Source organism: Agelaius tricolor, unplaced genomic scaffold, assembly GCF_023055355.1.
Source record: "Agelaius tricolor isolate 1412-34295 unplaced genomic scaffold, bAgeTri1.0.p SCAF_4, whole genome shotgun sequence".
Classification (NCBI taxonomy): Eukaryota; Metazoa; Chordata; class Aves; order Passeriformes; family Icteridae; genus Agelaius; species Agelaius tricolor.
This window is the reverse complement of record NW_027269264.1, coordinates 20,190,496-20,209,736: the sequence shown is the minus strand read 5'-3', so window position 1 is coordinate 20,209,736 and position 19,241 is coordinate 20,190,496. Positions and strand designations below refer to the sequence as shown.

Sequence of the window (19,241 nt, the reverse complement as noted above, 5' to 3'; positions counted from 1 at the left end):
TCCCTCACTTGCACAAGTTTCAATGAAATCAAATTCACCTTCTAAAGTCTGTGTGTACTGTGACATAAAAGATAGGAGTGCCCACTTGAAATTCAGACTATATAGAATGAAAAGCCACTGGTGTATCAAAGAATAACTATTTCAGCTAAGATAGAGGGGGAAAAAGGTCATTAAATGCCCTGTAAAATTGACAATTCTTAAATTGCAATTCTTCCATGCTAAACAACTGTAAAATCTGTTTTTTAGTTCAAATATTGTCTGGCAACATTTGTTCCTTAATTAGGTAGGCAAATGATCTAATATTTGAATCCAATTTATCTGTAGATAGGAAGAGACTGGCGATAAATGCTTTCAGATGGAACAGAGCAGCATTCGGGTGCGCTGGAATGCTTCTTTATTGTTAATTAAAATTAATCTGTTGTAGCATAGCTTGGTTATTTGAAAAAAATTCTCTATTTTTTCCTCTGTGAATTAGACTGGAGTCTGACCTCTGAGACTCTTTAATTAACATTTAAGACTCAAGTTGTTCAAATAATTTTTTCAATAGAGTCTCAACCTGTATTTGGTAAAGATAACAGATGCCCCATACCTTTAATAAAGGTTCCACTTTGCTGGACAATAGTTCTTACTCTATTTCAAATGATCTCATTTTTTAAGATCTTTTAAGTACATTGGTTTTGTTTTGTCATTTAGATTTGTTGTCTTATGGCGCCTTTTAAATTGGATCCAGCTATTAGCAAAATGTACTAATTTTCCCTGAAGCTAGACTCCCATTCTGCAAACCAAAAGCTTAGTAAAGTCTAACTTTTTTCTCCCTTTAAGAAAGGCATGGTTTAAATTACTTGTTTTCTAAATCTTATGGGTAGACCTCAGAAGTAATTTTTTTTTTTTTTGCTTGTGTGCAAGTCTGAGAATTGGACTTAGTTATCCTTAAGGGTTCCTTCCAACTTAGCTGTGATTCTGTGAGATTCTGTGATTCATGTGAGGAAAGGCCAAAGAATTGAGTTTATTCAGCCTGGTAAAGAGAAGGAGTGACCTAATTGCAGCCATCTTGTACCTGAAGGGAGTCTGTAAGAAAGATGGAGAGGGACTATTTGCAAGAGCATATAGTGACAGGACAAGGGGGAATGGCATTAAACTGAGAGTAGCCTTAGATTAGATATTTGAAAAACTTCTTTACTCTGAAAGTGGATAGATGCTTGAACAGGTTTCCCATAGAAATTTCCCCTGGTGTGGAAATTGCCCCATCCAAGACCAAGGCTGCATGGGGCTTTGAGCTACCTGATCTAGTGGAAGGTATCCCTGCCATGGCAGGAGGGTTGAAACTACATCATTCTTAAAGTCCTTTTCAACACATTCCATTCTGGGATTCTATGATTCTGTGATTGTGTGGGCCAGGGGAGAATAACATGGATTACGCAAAAGAATTTATCACCTGGGTCAGAAGCCGTAAGTATCTCTTTAATTTAAGACATGTTCAAAATATATTTTTAAATATTTTTTTCTCAGTTATGTATGTCACTGGGAGCTTTTCTTTTGAAAGTCAAGCCATCTATTTGGTACCTTACACGTCTTTAGTCTGTCAGCTTCAAGCACCGTCTCCCAAAAGGTCTTGGCCCAGGTTGTTAAAGGGATTGCCTTAGAGCTGGATTATTAGAATATTTTATGTAATTTCCCCCCCCCTCAAATCATCTCATGCAGCAGCTTGCATTGTCAGAAAACAGAGCAAGCAAAATTTTGCTCTTTGTATCTTCCATTGAGCTGTCTAAATGCAGGTATTTTTGAGTTACAAATACTATTGTGCAATACTGTGTATTTTTCTTTAAATTAAATTAAAAGATATTATGAGGCTCCTGGAATTATTTGTATAAGCTGCTGCTCCCATATTTGGGACTCTGCTGTCTGGCAGTAGCATCCCTTCACGATGTTTCCTGTAGGTACGTGCCAATACCTAGATCTCAATGTTGTTGGTACTTGTGAAAATTAAATTTTGTACCTGAGACACTGAGTCTCTCTGTCTTCATGTTACTGGACTGTGCCTCAGAAATACACTACTAATATGAGTATTGCATTGCAAAACACACAGTTACAAACTTCATTTAGCTTAAAAAGCTGGCAGTGGAGAGGCCTCCACCATCTCCAAAAGCAGAGTGGGAGGACAAAACAATTTCCAAGCAATGAGGGTCCATCCACAAGGAGCCTGAGGTGTCAGCACGCCTCCATCACTCCTCTGACCTACTTTTCCCCATCCTTGGGAGGGCCAGCCATCAGTCCTGGACTTGGGAGGACAGCTCTCACCCTGGTATTGCAGGCTGCAAAAATAAATTTCAATTCCAATATCAGCATGTGGGTCCTTGCAGCTGCCAAACCAGTAAGAGTGTGTGTGTGTGTGTGGGTGGGTGAGCAGTTAAAGGTGTTGCTTCAGATCCAACAAAGTCCTCTGTGCTTTCTGCCAGCAATAACAGGATGGATTGCTGTAAATTACTTTTCAGGTTTAGTTTATATTGTTTATGGTGTAACCAGCCAAAAGGACATATGCTGTGAATCTCTGAACTGTAGAAGAGCACAGGGAAACATACAGAGAGAAAACTGTGAGAGGACTAATGAATTCTTATTTTTGCCACTGAGTATTTGCTCCTGGGAGGAAACGAAAAGCCAAGAAGAGCATGCACAGGATGTGGTATGGTTAGCCCAGTCCAACCACAAGCAACTTGGTTTTCTAAATTTCCTTTTGAAACTGTTTTGTTGAAAGTGCCTGTTCGCATATGACTCATTCATTAATTAGGCGTGAAGCTGTGGGGCCCATTTTACTCTTGTCTCTCTAAGTATTGGATGAGACGCTGGGAACTGGGTTTTTTTTTTTTTGGACCCTACCCTTATGTGACTAAAATTCTTATGTTTGTGGAATCAGCCTTAGGGCTATGGAGTATCATAGAAAAATTCCTTCTTTATAGTTCATGTGTCTGAGAAACTGTTCTAGCTGCAGTTTGGGCAGCACGGCTGTCTACACACCATATGGCGCAGGAGGCAGGAATGTAACCAATATATTTCAGTCCACATTGTGCAAGAGCCCCCTGCCCCTCTTGCACTCAGAGCCAGCTTTGGTTTCTGTGCTCTGCTTCCTGGGGTCTTGCACAAGGCAGAGAGCAGGGCTGACTGAGCTGGTTTCACAGGCCCTTCAGCAGACATTGGCTCTCCTGCAGTTTGCTCTGCCACGGGAATATTTGGGGCAGACAGGAGGCAAATGTGTAATCTGAGGAGAAGAGGCATGCTGTTCCTGCCCCAGCTGGCAAAGTGCCAGCGTTTCAGGTCTGGGAATGTGCTGGGATTTGTACTCACCCTGGGAAAGAAAGGGAAAAAAGCAAAAGAGAGAAAGAAAAGTGTGCTGGGATTTGTACTCACCCTGGGAAAGAAAGGGAAAAAAGCAAAAGAGAGAAAGAAGAGTGTGTGTTGTCTCAGATCTCACTCAACAAATAAATATTTTTCCTTTTAACTATTTGAATAAATGTTGGTTGCCAAGGACAGAAACCATATGGAGGAAGGAACAGTTAAGGGAATAGGCATAGCTTAGTTCTGTGTTTTCCAAAGCCATCGGAACTCGGATGCTTAGGCCATGATGCAGTGTCAGTCATACGTGATGTTAATATGTCAGGAAGTAAGACTACATGAATGCCTTCACAGAGAGAACTTCTCTACTGCTCTCGATGCAGCTACAATGGTTGCACCAAGAAAAGTGTTTTGGGGACAAACTGGCTTCTGTGCTCTTTCAGCCAGGTCCCTACTTGTTATAAAGAGTAGTCAGAAATGTAGGCCCTTAAGTCTTGTGACTCCACCTCTACATCAATAAATACTTTAACAACTGCAGGGGAAATAACAGCTCCACCAGGAGGTATGAAGACAGCCCCATCCCTGCTGTTAAAATATTCTCACTGAAGGCACAGTTTGAGGTCATGAGCAGCCACAGAAGCTGCACCTGATTGCCTACCTCCTGGGTAAGTGCTGTAACTGCTGGATCATGAGATGTAGAAGAGCAGTGATCACAGGAGGGGACAACAGAACCTTTCTCCTCCTCATGTTTCTCCTCATTGCTATCAGAATACATTAGGAACTGTTTGTTATATATGGAAGAATCTGTGGAGTAAACAGTCTTTTAAATGTGTTTATATTGTTTGCTTAAGTCATCTTACAGATAGGAGAGGTGTATAGTTAAGTTTTGATTTTGGGTAGTTTCATCTGGGCAAGGAGCTGCTTGGTGCTGAGAAACACCCTGTAACAAAGCTGGATTGCCTGGGAAGATTTCCTGGAGAAACATTTAGTGTCTCCTGAGAGAAGCAGCAGCTGGGTAGGGTTTTGAAGGTCTGCCTTATGAATATGGGCATCTACAGCAAAGTGAGTTGAATCTTGGAAAGCCATTTCTTTTGTAGATTTAGCTGTTGTTCCACTAGCAGGAATCCTAGCAGCTGCTATTTTTTTTTTTGCTATATTCAGCAAAAAGCTGTAAGAGACAGCAGTTATTCCCTATCATGCTGTAGCTGTAGATTTAGTATCTTTCAAAGCAGTGAGTGCAAAATCCACCCAGCCCCAAAACAGTTTTTTGTTTTCCTAAGGTGTCTTCAAACTATTTTGTATAAGGGTTCAGCTGAAAAGAGGTATCAAGTGCACAGGACATGTGGGCATTTATCACTTGTTATTATGCTAATAGATTGACATCTAATTTAATGTAATTCTTTGAAATTTTTTCCAGAGCTAAAAAGTTGGCAGGGACTAGGATGAAAAGGAAATTATTTTCAAAACCTTATTTCCAAAAGCAACAATATCTTTTTCCCCATGCTCCCTTTCTGTCTTCAGTTCTCAATGTCATCACTACATCTGTCATTCAGAGAAAGGTTCATATTCAGCTACTTGATATAAGCACAATTTGGACTCAGTTTCGAAAACTACTAAAACTCCTAACATTTCACTCTTACTATGAAAGGTGATTTTCATTAGGTGCCCTGTCTTTAAAAAGATTACCATCTTTTTAAAGATGGTAAGAGAAAAGGCTGAAACAGAAGCATTGGGAGTTATTCCACTTAACTGTTATTCTTTACTATCAGTGCTGAATTGCTAATGGAATATAAAACATTAGGCTTACCACTGCCTGCAATCAGGAAAGCCTTACTGGAAAGTAAGATGACACTTAGGCCACAAGAGTGGCTAAGAACAAAGTGAAAAATGTAAAGACAACACACATGTAATTCATGTTCATACTACTTAAGTAAAGACATTTTTTCAGTTGTAATTTGCTTGAAAACTTTGTTACAGTGTGTCAATAACCGTTTTTATCAATGTGTATTGGTAGAACAGCATGACAGCTTTTTAAATGCAGATGAATTTTAAATGCTTAAGAATGTGCTTAAAATCTGTTAGTAGCAAAACTGATTCATTTAAGTGAAAGCTCTCTGTTTCATGGGTTGATATCTAACTTTTATCCTTTTGGCATGGATTTAATATTGGTACAGAATTACATTTAAGCCTTTTTATCATGTGTATGATGCACCTAAATAGGGGATATTATCAGTTATATATTGTGGCTTCTCCAGACCTTTGCAGTGGTAATCTGTTTCCTGCCACCCCCCTTTTGACACTATGAAAGAAATAACCTCTAGCCTAACTTAAAAGGAAGAAAGTCAAGACTGGAAACAGTGGCAGTGAAGATGCTGCAGATGTGTGCCTGGATCTGGGTTAGTTTCTAGCACCAAATCAGGAGTTTGTCTTTGAGCATCCTGGGTTTCTGAAGCCCAGGCTGAGGGGTGCAGAGTTCTGGCTCCTCTGTCCAGCTGACTGACTTGTCAGGCTGCAACCTGCCAAAAGACACAAACCCCACAAAGATGAAAAAGCCAAACTGGTACAGATATATTATCAACACTCAGACAAAATACAAGGGTTTGTTTGTTTGTTTTTACCGAGTTTTATTTTTCTTCTGAAAGGTTCGTCATCGGTGGTGTGAACTTGTCATTAAACACAAATATGAGCCTGGGTATGGAGACATTGAGAGATTCCTTAGAGAGGATCAGGTAAGTTACATTTAATTAGCATTTTGAAAACAATCAACTTTTTAACACCCTTATGCTGAAATTAAAAAAAAAAATTAGTATATTTTCTTGCTGCAGTTTATCAAAAACTTGGCTGTGTATTCATCTTTTTCTTCTGTGGGCATCTAAACATTTAGTTTAGGGAAGCCAGTTAGGGTAGGGGTATTCAACACCACCTAAACCTAAAGACTGCTTATCCTCTGTCAAGTGGAGAAATAGGATAGAATTCCTCCTCTCCTTGCATTTTATGCAAGCCAGAGGTATGAGTGATGCTAGGAAGATACTTCTCAGCAGTTTCCTTTTGCAGGATGAGGAAGGTAAGTGTGGCTGTGAATTTCAGTGCAAGTATGGGGTAGGTGCAAAGCAGTCAGTGGTGTGGGAACTTTAGTTTTGAAGGTGACAGCCAGTAGTAGTATAGCACATCCAGGGAGTGCTAGCCCCTCCATGGGTAGGAACATGGTAAGAGAGGATTGTGAAGGCATTAAAAGGCTGGACATACATGATTCCCTTACTATGGCCTTATATTTAGGCCACTGTGAACTTAGAATTCTGATTGCACCTCTGTCTTGTTCTTTTTCTATTTTCCCTTTTATTTATCTTTATTCGCTATGAGCCCTATAAAATCGAGATATTCACTGCCTAGGATGAATTTTAAATATTTCAATATATGTTACAAAATAGAAAATGGCGAAGATACATCAAAAACTAGGCAAGATATTAATGTCTTTACCTTTTATGATGACAATGAACAGAGCTATTTACAGCCAATGAGGATTTTCTGCTTTCAGGCAACAAAGCACAACTGAATTATTGCAGTTTGTCATGCGTTCTTCTAGCTCGGAAGTATACCTCCTATTTATATCTAAGCCAATGAACGGGCCCCAGAGCTCTTGGCAAGCTCTGTATTAAAACAAACAAACAAACAAAGACATAAAATAACATTATTTCATAAGGAGTTACGTGGACTGTACATATTTATATTCTGTGAAAGGATGGAGATAACCACCAGCAGAACCTGGGCATTTGGGGTTCAGGAAACCCTTGAGTTGATAAAACCATACAGAATTGCATTCTATTTGGAATAGCTATTATGTCAAATAAAGACATTTTCTGCAGTGTAGGGAAATAATTTTTTTGCAACTTTTTAATGTAATCTTCATTTCATTTACTTCAGCAGTGCATACAGTTAATGGCACAACAAGCTTCTGGTGTGATTAGTACTTGGAGCAGTTGCATGTCTGTACTGATCATGTAATGTGGCATTTTTAAAAGTCTGGGGGAAAAGGCAAATGGACTGTTTAAGTCCTTTGAAGTTCTACAAAACACTAGTGTGTTTACTGCATATAAATATTTAGACCTAGGGGAGAGTTATTAATGCTGGGTAGAAAAGGTACTTCCTATAGTAAGAAAATGTCACCATTTAAAAAATTCTCAATGAGAGCCCAGCTCCAAGGCCATTTGTGTGGCTGCCAGACCTTGGTGCAACTGCAAACCTTGGAAATCTGAGGTTTTGCTTCTCTTGGTGTCACAGTATGCTTAGAGAATTGGCAAGGAGTCTATCAGGTTCCTGCCACTCTGGGACTTTCTCCTTTTACTTCTGTCGTTTTTAAATTTTAAATGTCTCTTCTGGCTGAAGGGGTTTTTAAGGCTTACCAGCCAATGCTAGAAATTGCAGGGAATAGCATTAAAAATTATATTTTCTCAATGCTGTCCAAATTTTTCTGCTCCTGCAAGTCCAAACAGTAACTGTAAAAGTCAGCATGCTAAGCTGCTAATATTTTGTCACATATGTAAACCTATTTTGGTAAGTGCAGTTTAACATGTACTGAATTCCTGTAATTAGCTGAAAAAAATGTATCATCAGAAAAAAAAAGACAATCTCCTATACGTTTCCTGTTAAGTTAGCCAGAGCTTTGTTGGCAGTGGTCAAAGGGGCCCAGAACTCCTCAGAGGAGCCCCATTACCTTTTTTTATAGCTGCTATGTCAGAATAAATGGTTAGGAAAAGCCTGCCTTCATACCCAACCAGAATTTATGCATGTTAAACTGTATCTCTGATATAAAGGGAGTCAAACACAGTTGTGACCATATTCAGTTAATGTCCAGTTACAGAATTGCCAAATGGGAATTTTAAAGCGGAGTACTTCAGTTTTTGTTCATGGATGTGTGAGTAAACATGACAATTGGAAAGAAAATGTGTATCCTGTTGAAGGAAGGAGAAGTTTTTTTCTTAAGGGGTATTTGGAAAAAAATCAGATAGTTGGTAAAAGGAAACAGTATTCAACTTGAACAGTGGCAAGGAAAGTGGAGTGAGGAATGATATTCTTGTCATGCCATAACACAAAATTCTTACATTAATAATCTGTTTCTGCAGAGTCAACACAGCATATAGACAAGCGTCCTTAGGCTAAAGAGACACAGATAAAATTAGTTCTTCTGGGGGAGAGAATAGACATTAGAGAGTAAATGGTATTTTCTGTGTTTTGGATTGTCTGTTTTGTTTCATTTTTAGTTTAAATGAATACTAGAGGGTCAGCAGCAAAAACCCAGCTAACTAGTTATTACTGGTGGTAGGACGCTTGTGTGTTATGTTCCTCTTTCAGGCTATGGGTGTGTATCTCTATGGTGAATTAATGGTGAATGAAGATGCAAAACAACAAGAACTTGCACGGAAATGCTTTGCTGCAGCACAAGAACATATGGATGCATCCTCAGCCAAAGTGGTGGCAGAGATGTTATTCTGAAAAGGTGATTTTTCATTTTAATCCTAACACCCTGATTTTGCTTCATATAGAAAGAATATGCAGAGCTCAGTGAACGTGGTAAACTATGGCATACCATAATTTACCACCTATGTACCATCCCATACAACTTGTGGCTGCTTAGGCTGAGAAATAACTCTTGTTATATATCTTGTTGGCTTGTTTTTTTTTTTCTTTTTCTGAAGCCCAGCAGCGGGAGCAGTGAGTTACATACATGTAGGCATAGCTGGAGAACGTGGAGAATGGCTTTGTTGTAATGGACTGTACAAGAGGCAACTGTAAGTCCAAATGGCCAAAGAAGGCCAGGCTCTGCCTACAGTTGTTTCCCATCCTGTATTCCTAACTCTGCTTACAAAAATTTCAATTGTGCTAGGACCATTTCTGTTTAATAGAGCTGCATGTTGACTTGACAGGCAGCATAGTCTTTGAAAAAAGCCTGATCCCACAGTGAAAATATGAAACTGTGGACTTGGAAGCAAATATCATGTGAGAACAAGCTGATAATTCATTTTTTTTGTGTTAAGGGTATGGAGGTTTTGAAGATTGATTATGAGGTAAGAAAAGTAGCCTTAACGGGAAGAAGCTAGCTTGTTTATGAAATTAAAGGAGAGGAATCAGCAGAAAAAGCAGAATTGCAAAAATATTTATGGAATGATGATTGCCATAGGCTATAAATTTGCAAAGATACTTTCCAATTCTCTGTCTGAGCAGTTGGAGGTAGCCTTACAGTGTCTGCACATGCATGTTTAATGTATAACCCATTAAGATTTGTATGAAAGTTTCTTAGAGTACAGCATTTTTGGTTAATCATATAACTCATCCGACAGATTGATTGCTGTGGTTGTTAACAAACTTTACAGCTCATTTGTGGTATCAAAATTCAGGTTTCTAATTTAGCAAAAAAAACATTGTCACTTAATTGATACCAAGCAAAAATCTTAATTTTCTTCTGTTCTAGCAGTACTAGAACTGTGAGTTCTGCTTGATTTTGTAGTGGTTTTTTGCTATGTTTATATGAAATACAGCCAATGACAGATACTATGAAAGCAAGTGTGATTATGAAAAGCCATGTTGTTCTTCTGTATAGACAAGAACTGTGCCTGCCAAGAAAACTTTTTGGGAAAGGTGGATCAGACTGTAGAGTGGCAGGATATCAGTGGTGGGGTAGGAGAGATACCTTTTAAAAGAGAGCTTGAGAGACTCTTTCGTGTACTCCCAATTATCAAGGACTCATAGGAATTTGAGTTACGTTCAACAGTTCTTAATCTTAATCTGGTAGGTGTCTTCAAGTGTCTGAAGGCCAGAAACAATAAAATCAAAATTTCTACAAGTTTCTGATGGTAAGTATCTACCACAGGAAAATTACATGGTGTGCAGGTGTTAGCAATAGTCTAGAATTACCCCTTTGACTTTACAGACAGAGTGGAAGTGCATGGTTAGCTATAACAGAAAACCTAAAGATACTGAGTACAATATTCTGTGTAACTGCACAGCTTTCTTTTAATGTTATGGCTGTTTGGGTTCCTGGCATGATGATTTGTGACTTAAGATTAAAATCACATTGCCAGGGATTACCACGCAGCCATGACCACAGCTGCTAGCATGAAACTCACCATTAACAGTCTGATGGGTGCACAGCGTGGAATCCTCTCCATCTATCAAAAAAAACAAACAAAAACCACACATACACACACACCAAAAAAAAAAAAAAAAATAGAGAGAGGGAGAGAGAAACAAGCCCCCAAACCCACCAAAAACAGAGGAAAGCAGCACAGCATCATGGAAGAACCTTCTCCGAAAACTATCTCTGCTGAGACCAAGATCTCTCTGGTGAGGTGCAGAGCTTAGCTGATTGGTGAACAGTGATTGTTTTCCTCTTTGTTCACAGTGGCTAAGTTCTGCACCTGAAGAGAAGGGAGAGGAGACTCTCTGCAGGGCAGGGAGCGTTTGCTGGCTGAGATCCTTTGCTGCTGAACGGGCAGATTTGTGATGAATGCATGTGTCCGAGGCTCAGTGTATGGAGAATAAGAGGCAGAGGCAACCTGGGAAGGACTAAAGACTTTTAGTTTTAGTTGAGAATAAACAATGCTCCTTAAGTTCTCAGTCTGATTGCAAATGTAAGGCATTGCCTACAGTAATTTGGTTACCATGCTTTCCTAAAGGTCAGAGGAAATAACGTTTGTGACTTTTAACCTGAAATTGTCAATAAAGATTTTGTTTTCTCTTTAATGGATACTGTCATGATCCTCTCTGAGCTAAGTTGTAGCTTAGCACTGTGTGTCGTTTGCAGGAAATGGTGGCAGCTCCAGTCGGAAACAACTTACAGCTGCTGCTGTTGTTCCAGGCTGTTGATGGACCCGTCCTCCGGTGCCTACTGAGCTGATATCAGTTCTGATTTTACACACTGGCTCAGTTCAGCAGGAACAGGAGTCGAGCCCTAGAGCAAAAAACAAGATGTACCTTTTCTAAGAGCCTTTGAGAAATGTTGTTGCTGTTTTCTCTCAAAAATGAATCAGTACACCTTATGTCCTGATGTTAGACACTAAATGGCCTAAGGTGGAAAAGCTACCTCAGTACTGTTTAAGAGGACTGTTGGCTAAAGATGAGAAGGTATGTGGATATGTAGCACATCACACAGTATTGCTCTGGTAACTTGCCTCCAACATTATTTTCAGAGAAACCTGGTAATAACCAAGAGAGTTAGTGCTTCCACTGTGGATCCTGTCTTCTCCAGACCTTGTTGTGGTAGCTTTAGGAAACTAAAGAGATCATTGTTAACTCTGTAGCTACAGTTAGACTCCACTGGTAACCTAAAATATAACTCAATTTGGAAAGCTGGGGCAATCAAGAATGCAGAGATATTCCTTCATTGTGACAGAGTAATAACTTTAAACGCTGTTTCCGTTGCAGGAAAGATCACAGACAACTCTTTTAATAGATCTTCTGCTAAACCCCGATGGTACTAGGATTTCATTGACCCAGGACATCAAAGGAAGGATTATGTGACTGCTAAAACAATCAGCTGACAGAAATATTTACCTTTCTGTATTTCTAGAGGTCCACTGTAACTGAGAACACAAGAAAACTACACACACACGTGTTACTCTGGCTCTAGGTAATTCTTTGATACAAGAATTTTGGGATTTATCCTTGTGCTTTGGTAATACAATCATTCTGGTTTGCAGATGCCAAAGATTCTTGATTTGAACAACTGTATTAATTTGGGCATTCTGAAAATGGATGGAACTGTATTGTGTACTTAAAATTTTGTTTGTAACTTCTATGTCATATTTATAAAACCTCAGTGTGAAATCAGCAGGGGCTGGGGTGGGGCTCGTAAGATTAGATAGAAGCAGAAATAAACTGTGGAAAGTTACCTGCCATCATCCTGGTGATGCGATGGGACTGAAGAAAAAACAAAGATCATCATGCTCTCTCTGTCACGTTTAGGTTAAATCTTACTAGAAGTGTCAGACCTCCCATTTTCTGAAAGTGTCTTTCATACCCTTGTGATATTTATTTTGCAATGATGTCTCAAGTGTATCCTTTCCTGATCAATGAATCTCTACATTTTTAGAAGACATCTTAATTGTTCCTTTCAGAGAGTAAGAATTTAAACCACAAAAATCTGTGAACCTATTTCTCTTGTACTCTATTGTTTTATATCAAATCCTCTTTGATAATAATAAAATTATCAAAATATTTTTTCCAAGTATAAATAGTCTTTCCATTGCACTGTGGTTCAACATTATTTTAAAAACATGGGAAGAAGAATTACTTCATTCCTTCTTTTGCAACAGGAGGAAAGAACCTGGAACTCATTACTTAAGGGATGTTAATGAGAAAAAATAAATGGGGTACTTTTTAAAAGTTCTTAGAATCTAAAGTAAAAGCCTGCCTCAACATTGTCTTCAGTACAAAGAGTACAGTTCCTTTTCACGTCACCACATTTTCTAACCTCCCCCTTTGCAGGCATAGTGTCAAAACCTGAATTAAGGGACACTCAGCAAGTTCTTTCAAATGCAGCAAGAGTTAGGAAATTGTCCAAGAAGGCACTGAGACACCACAATGACTTCTAATGTAGTGACTCTCACAGACGTAGTTATTACAGGATCCCATTCATAACAGAGTTACACTTCATTTCACAGGTTTTTCTGCGAAGGCCAGCAAAAGAAACCAGCTTGCTTTTTGCCTTTTTCATTGTGTAAGGAAAAAATGCAGAGCTGGATAAGACTCTTGCACAAAATATGCGGAAATTAAGAACATTGTAGGCCTCTTCATAGCCAGTACTGTTAAAGCTACAGGGCAAATAAGATACTACACATTTTTAAAATAGCACCAAATATTTCTTCTTTCAAAACAACCTACTTGCCTTTTTTTTTTTAATATTGAACACAGCAGTAGTTTTGTTTGCTACAGCTCTTACAGTCGACTTCAGCAGCATTAACTTGAACCATTTCCCCGCACTACAACATCATGACCCATCATGCATGGTAGAAACTGAGAAAAGCAACAGAAGATAAAACGCAAACACCAAAAAACCAAAAAGATGACAAAGAGGTGGCAGTCCTGGCCCTTCTTCAGTGCTTATGGGGCCTTTTGTTGCTAATCCAAGCATTGTGATATAGAGTGAGGCTCCAGATTAAGAAGAAAGCTGAAGGTGGCATTGAACAGTTATCGTTACCATAACTCATCAGAGAGCATAGGAGACTCATGTATGTATTGTTTAGTAGGGTCACTAACATGCTATAAACATTACCCTTAGTTTAAAATCCTTCTGAATCATGCAAAAAGCATTGGAAGGGAACCATATAATTATTTACAGAATCACAGAATGAATTGGAAGGGACCCACAAAAATTATTGAATTCTGCTCCTGGCCCTGCACAGCACCAGCCCCAAAGGTCACACCGTGTGCCTGAGAGCATTGTCTAAATGCTTCTTGAACTCTGTCAGGCTGTGACCACCTCCTTGAGGATCCTGTTCTAGTGCCCAAACACCCTCTGGGGGAAGAACCTTTTTCTAATATTCATCTTAAACCTCCCCTGAAACAACTTCAGGGCATTCCCTCAGGTGCTGTCACTGGTCACCATGGAGGAGAGATCAGTGCCTGTTCCTCCCCTTCCCCTCATGAGGAAGTTGTACCTGCAGTGAGGTCTGTCCTCAGTCTCCTCTGGGCTGAACATACCAAGTGCCCTCAGCTGCTCCTTGTACAGCAAACCAGCCCCCAGCACTCAAGGTGAGGCTGCCCCAGCTCAGAGCAGAGCAGGACAATCCCCTCCCTTGCCCAGCTGTGATGCTGTGCCTGATGCCCCCCAGGACAGGGTTGGCCCTCCTGGCTGCCAGGGCGCTGCTGACCCATGTTCAACTTGCCAGGACCCCCAGGTCCCTTTCCATGGCACTGCTTACAGCACCTCATTCCCAGTCTGTCCATACATCCAGGGTTGCCCCATCCCAGATGCAGATTCCAGCACTTTCCCCTGCTGAGCTTCATATGGCTGGTGATTGCCCAGACCCCCAATTTGTGGAGGTCTCTCTGCAGGGCCTCTCCCTGCCCCGGAGGGAGTCAGCAGCTCCTCCCATTTTTGTATCATCTGCAAACTTGCTCAGTATCCCTTCCAGTTCCGTGTCCAGGTCACTTATGAAGATGTTGAAGAGCAGAGGGCTGAGGATGGGGCCCTGTGGAACCCCAGCAGTGCCAGGTCCCCAGTCTGATGTCACCCCATTCACTGTAACCCTTTGTGCCTGACCTGTGACCAGCTGCTCACCCATCCCATGATGTGTTTATCCAGCTCTGGGCTGCACATTAGGTCCAGAAGGATCCTGTGAGAGACAGTATCAAAAACTTTACTGGCTTCCCTTGGTCAGCTGGGTGGGTTACCTAGTCATGAAAGGAAACCAGGTCGATAAGCAGGACTTCCCTCTCATGAGCTGTGCTGGCTGTGACTGATAACTGCGTTGTCTTTCAGGTATTTTCCAGTACCCCTGGAATAAACTTCTTCATAACTTTACCAGGCACTGGAGTGAGACTGACAGGCCTGTCGTTTCCTGGGTCTTCCTTGCTCTTTCTGAAAACTGGGACAATGATTTGTCAGCTTATAGTCATCTGGGACTTCTGGATTCCTAAGACCACTCAAAAGAGACATTTTATGATTACATCAACCAGCTCTGGAAGGATACTTGGATTAATCCTATCAGGCCCCATAGATTTGTAGGGATCCAGCTGGGGCAGTAGGTCCTGCACATATAAGTTTTTAATAGACCCTACTATCAAAAGCCTAACAGGAAAAAAAAAAAACCAGCAAACCACCAATGTTATGGTTTTCTTTCAGGTGGGTGTTCTTATATTGAGTTCCCAACAGAAGGAAGTTGCAGAATCTAATTGTAGCAAATAGAAGTAAACAACAAAGAAATCTATTTCCAAACTTCCTCTAAATAAATCATTGCAGGAAGCAATGTCTTTTCAAACAATGCTTTAATCTAGGAGATGGACTCAGTGGTCTTTGTGGGTCACTTCCATTTCAGTGTATTGTATGATTGTATGTGGCTATGACAACACAGGCATCTATATAGGTATGCCTTTGCCCTTAGGTTTCATTTACTTGTTTCATAGGCTGCCCACTCTGCATAAAATACAGCATTTTGTAGGAGTTTTTTTCCCCTCCCATCCCTAATTCAGTCCTTTCCGAACACAGTGTTAATGTTATTCTGAAGAGCATTGAAATCCCAGTGCTGGACTATCTCCCACTTACTTCATCAGTCCAGCATCTAGTTAGGATCTCAGTGTTTCTTTTCTGGATGTATCTTTCAGCTCTGAAAATGAATCTCAGATGAAAAATTAAATCTGTATCCATATAGTTAGGCAAGGATCACCATCATGCTGCTTACTGTGTTGCTTTTTCAGAGAAAAGGCAGACCATAACAAAGGGGTGGCCCTGCAAGTCCCTCAGCCCCTCAGTAGGAATGCATTCATTCCCTGCAATACACTTTCTGTTGCAAGCACAGAGCAACACACACCATTTTGCTGACAGCTGTTTTCTGTCTGCAGCTTTGCTGGGAGGTGTTTGCAGCTGGTGCTGTTTCTGTGACTTCTCCTTTAGAAGGGAATTAGCTGTACCCTATTGCCCATGCCTCACACAAAATAGCTAAGGAAAATGGTCTGGAAACAAAGGTCTGACTGGAAATGCAGCAAGTGGGCAGCTTGAGGAAACAAGTTGGCATAAAGAGCCTAAGGATTTCTGCCATAAAAAGCACTATGAAGAAGGATGCTACCAAAACAAATAAAAACGTTATATGGAGCATCAAAATGTATCATGCAGAGCACTGCAGCCAGTCAGTTCATCTCCACAGCTGATGAAAGTCTTGAGAACTGGTATTTGTACTACAGAAAATCTCAGGTGTTTGTAGGCTGCTTTGCATACAGAGGTACATGGGAGGAAACCATGGTGCTTCTGTAAGAATCAGCAAGCAGCTGAGTTACCATGAGCCATTTTGTTCCAAAGGCTCTATTAGTTTGGGGTTGATTCTTTCCATGCAGAAACTGGACTGTAAATGTCTGGAAAATCCACACCTTCCAGGTCCCCGTACTGCAGGCAAGTGCCAGCTCAGACACATGAGTGCTGCAGCAGGTCTCACTTTCACTACAATGTGATTTAAGAGTGACTAGCAGCACATGAAATATCTGAGGCCATTCAAATTTTTACCAGTAAGTTAATGGTATTTTACTTTGGAAAAAACATTCACATAATAATGTACGCAGATAAGAGCAACATTTGAAATACACCCACATACTGAGCACAAAACCATCCTCTAATTCACTAAAAACCCTATTCCACAACACCAATTCTTAATATCTAAAAAAAAAAAAAAAAAAAAAAAAAAATTAATACATCTTGTGGTTGTTCTAATAATGTATCTTGTGGTTTTTTTAAAGCTACAAAATATCTACCTTTGTGCTACAGTTCCCAGTATTCATGAGTCATGTCTGATGTCTTCTGTAACAAAGATTTCAACAGACACCTAAGTGCATTTCTTTTTCTGACCTCAATTGCTGATGCCCAGACTAGTCAGAAGAAAAAAAATTGCAAGAAAGGACAAGGAAGCAACCAAACAGAGGAGTTGACTCACCTAGAATTTCACAAGTATACTGAGTTTAGGCACATAAACAAAATATGACGTGAACATATACACTGATGGCTATGTTCCTTTGTTTCCATGGACACAGTATACTGGAAAATTTATTTTAAAATCTTACCTGCTGCCAAGCTGACATTTTAGGCCAGTGAAATATGGCAGTGCTTAAAGAAATTGAGACATTTGCACAGTCCTTAGGAGACTAACTGCATTTGTCCGTTTGCTGTAATTTAAGCTAAGTGCATATTCTCTGCACAAAATTAATATTTTATAATACTAAAATATACCTGTTTTCCAGAAGAACAACAGGCATTTGCTCTGTTACCTGAAAGCATGCAGAAATTGCAGCTCTGTAAAAATTTGCTTTTATATGATCATTTACACATCAGAAATTATTAGCACAGTGGTAGTGCCCACAGTACAACCTGTGAAACCCTGGTTTTGCTCATCTTGCCCCATTGCAGAGATGACTGCTCTGCTGTCTTCTCACATGGCCCTGGGCAGCAGCTGGACGTTGCTGTACCCTTTAGTTAATGTAGCTCACTTCAATCATCTCTGAAAACTGCCTATTTCTGACCACATCCAGGCTTTTCTCTGGGCTTGTTGGGACTGCTGTCTCAGCACTGGAGCCCTCTGCTGAAGCTCCATCTGAGACATTTTATTCATGGGCCAGTTTGGCTGCTTTGCCACTGGCATCATCCCCAGTCATCATGACTGGATCTAAACAGGCTAGTTTGAGAAGCTGGTGCTTGGCACCATAATGTGATTCACTTCATCTCTAATCCTGAAAGGATGACAGTGCTCATCATCTGCCACACAGAAAAAACTTTTTTTTTTTTTTTAATTTTTTTAACCTCAAGTTGTTTCTTCACAGTAACTTTGTCCCATAGTTATTTTTATTTTTGGTAGTAAAAGTTATTTGCTCTAAAGCTGTACCTTCTTACAGTCAACTCTTGCAAGTACAATAGAACTAAAAATTACATTATGTCAGCAACCATTTTACTCCAGTCTGCATCTGTTCCTTGGTGTGCCTGAAACTCACCTATTTTAATTGCCAATTAAAGTTTCATTCGGATTTATTCAGTTTTACACCTGAAATGTACTTAACTTTTATTGTGCTCCATAACATAGGGAACCACACTACCCTTTCTCCCTATTTCCACCTTTCACATGCCCCTCCAGCCACCCTTTCCCTACACGCAGGCTACCTGTACCTACAGCCATCTTTGTTCCCATCAGTAACATGGCAATATCACCCTGCAAAACCAACGCCAAGATTTTGTAATTCCCACCACTTGTGCTGGAACTGCCCATCATGCCCTGTTTGCATTATAATCTCTTGTTGCTTTTGTCGATTTATGAAGGCTTTTTAATATGCTCCCAGTTTTAGCTGAGGGAAAACATTGTTCCTGTTTGCTTGAGTATTAAAAAAAAAGCAATTATATGACATAAATGCAGAACATTTTTTTTCTTGTCATGGTTTAACCCCCATGCAGATGTTTGCTTACCCCCCTCCACCAGCAGGATCAGGGAGAGAACTGGAAGGGTAAATGTGAGAAAACTCATAGGTTGAGATAAAGACAGTTTAATAGGGAAAGCAAAAGCCACACAGACAAGCAAAGCAAAACAAGGAATTATTTCACTGCTTCCCATGGACAGGCAGGTGTCCAGACATCTCCAAGAAAGCAGGGCCCCATCACACATAACAGTGACTTGGGAAGACAAACATTGCCACTTCCAATGTTCTCCATTCCTCCACCTTCCCCCAATTTATATCCTGAGCATGACGTCATATGGTCTGGAATATCCCTTTGGTAAGTTTGGATCACCTGTCCTGGCTGTGTTCTGTCCCAACCTCCCATGTACCCCCAACTTCCTCCTCAGCATGGCTCTGTGAAAATCAGAAAAGGCCTTGGTTCTGTGAAAGCCCTGCTCAGCAATAGCAAAACCAGCTCTTTTATTATCAATTCTGTGTTTAACAAAAATCTAAAACTCAGCCCCACATCAGCCTTTGAAAAGGAAATTAACTCTACCTAAGCCTAAACCAGCACACTTCTTTACACAGATGAAGAGTCAGATAAAAAAAGACTGTCAGTTTTATACAAGAGCACACCTATTGACATTTTACAGTTTCTGCACCCACCTTCTCCCCAGCAGCACTTGCCTCTCCTTTCTTCAATTAAATCACAGGAATGTAAATTCACTTGATAGATGGAAGAAAAGAATGGAAACTAGAAAGCATCCAGACTAAGTAAACAGAAAGACCACTCTTAC

General features: G+C 40.2%; 1 protein-coding gene across 6 annotated transcripts in view; it reads left to right on the top strand.

Annotated features, from left to right (window-relative positions):
* AOPEP (aminopeptidase O (putative)) overlaps positions 1-12,535 on the top strand; it is a 185,487-nt gene extending 172,952 nt beyond the window's left edge. For 4 of the 6 annotated variants that reach the window (XM_071424824.1, XM_071424825.1, XM_071424826.1 and 1 more), the window contains 3 exons: positions 5,970-6,056; positions 8,677-8,821; positions 11,746-12,535. In XM_071424824.1, the coding sequence (XP_071280925.1) occupies positions 5,970-6,056; positions 8,677-8,817 (228 nt within the window). In that variant the 3' untranslated portion in view covers positions 8,818-8,821; positions 11,746-12,535. Of the gene's footprint in view, positions 1-5,969; positions 6,057-8,676; positions 8,822-9,020; positions 9,114-11,745 lie in introns of all 6 variants that reach the window. The other 2 variants (XR_011678881.1, XR_011678880.1) reach the window with 2 other exon arrangements.
* The last annotated feature ends 6,706 nt before the right edge of the window (positions 12,536-19,241 follow it).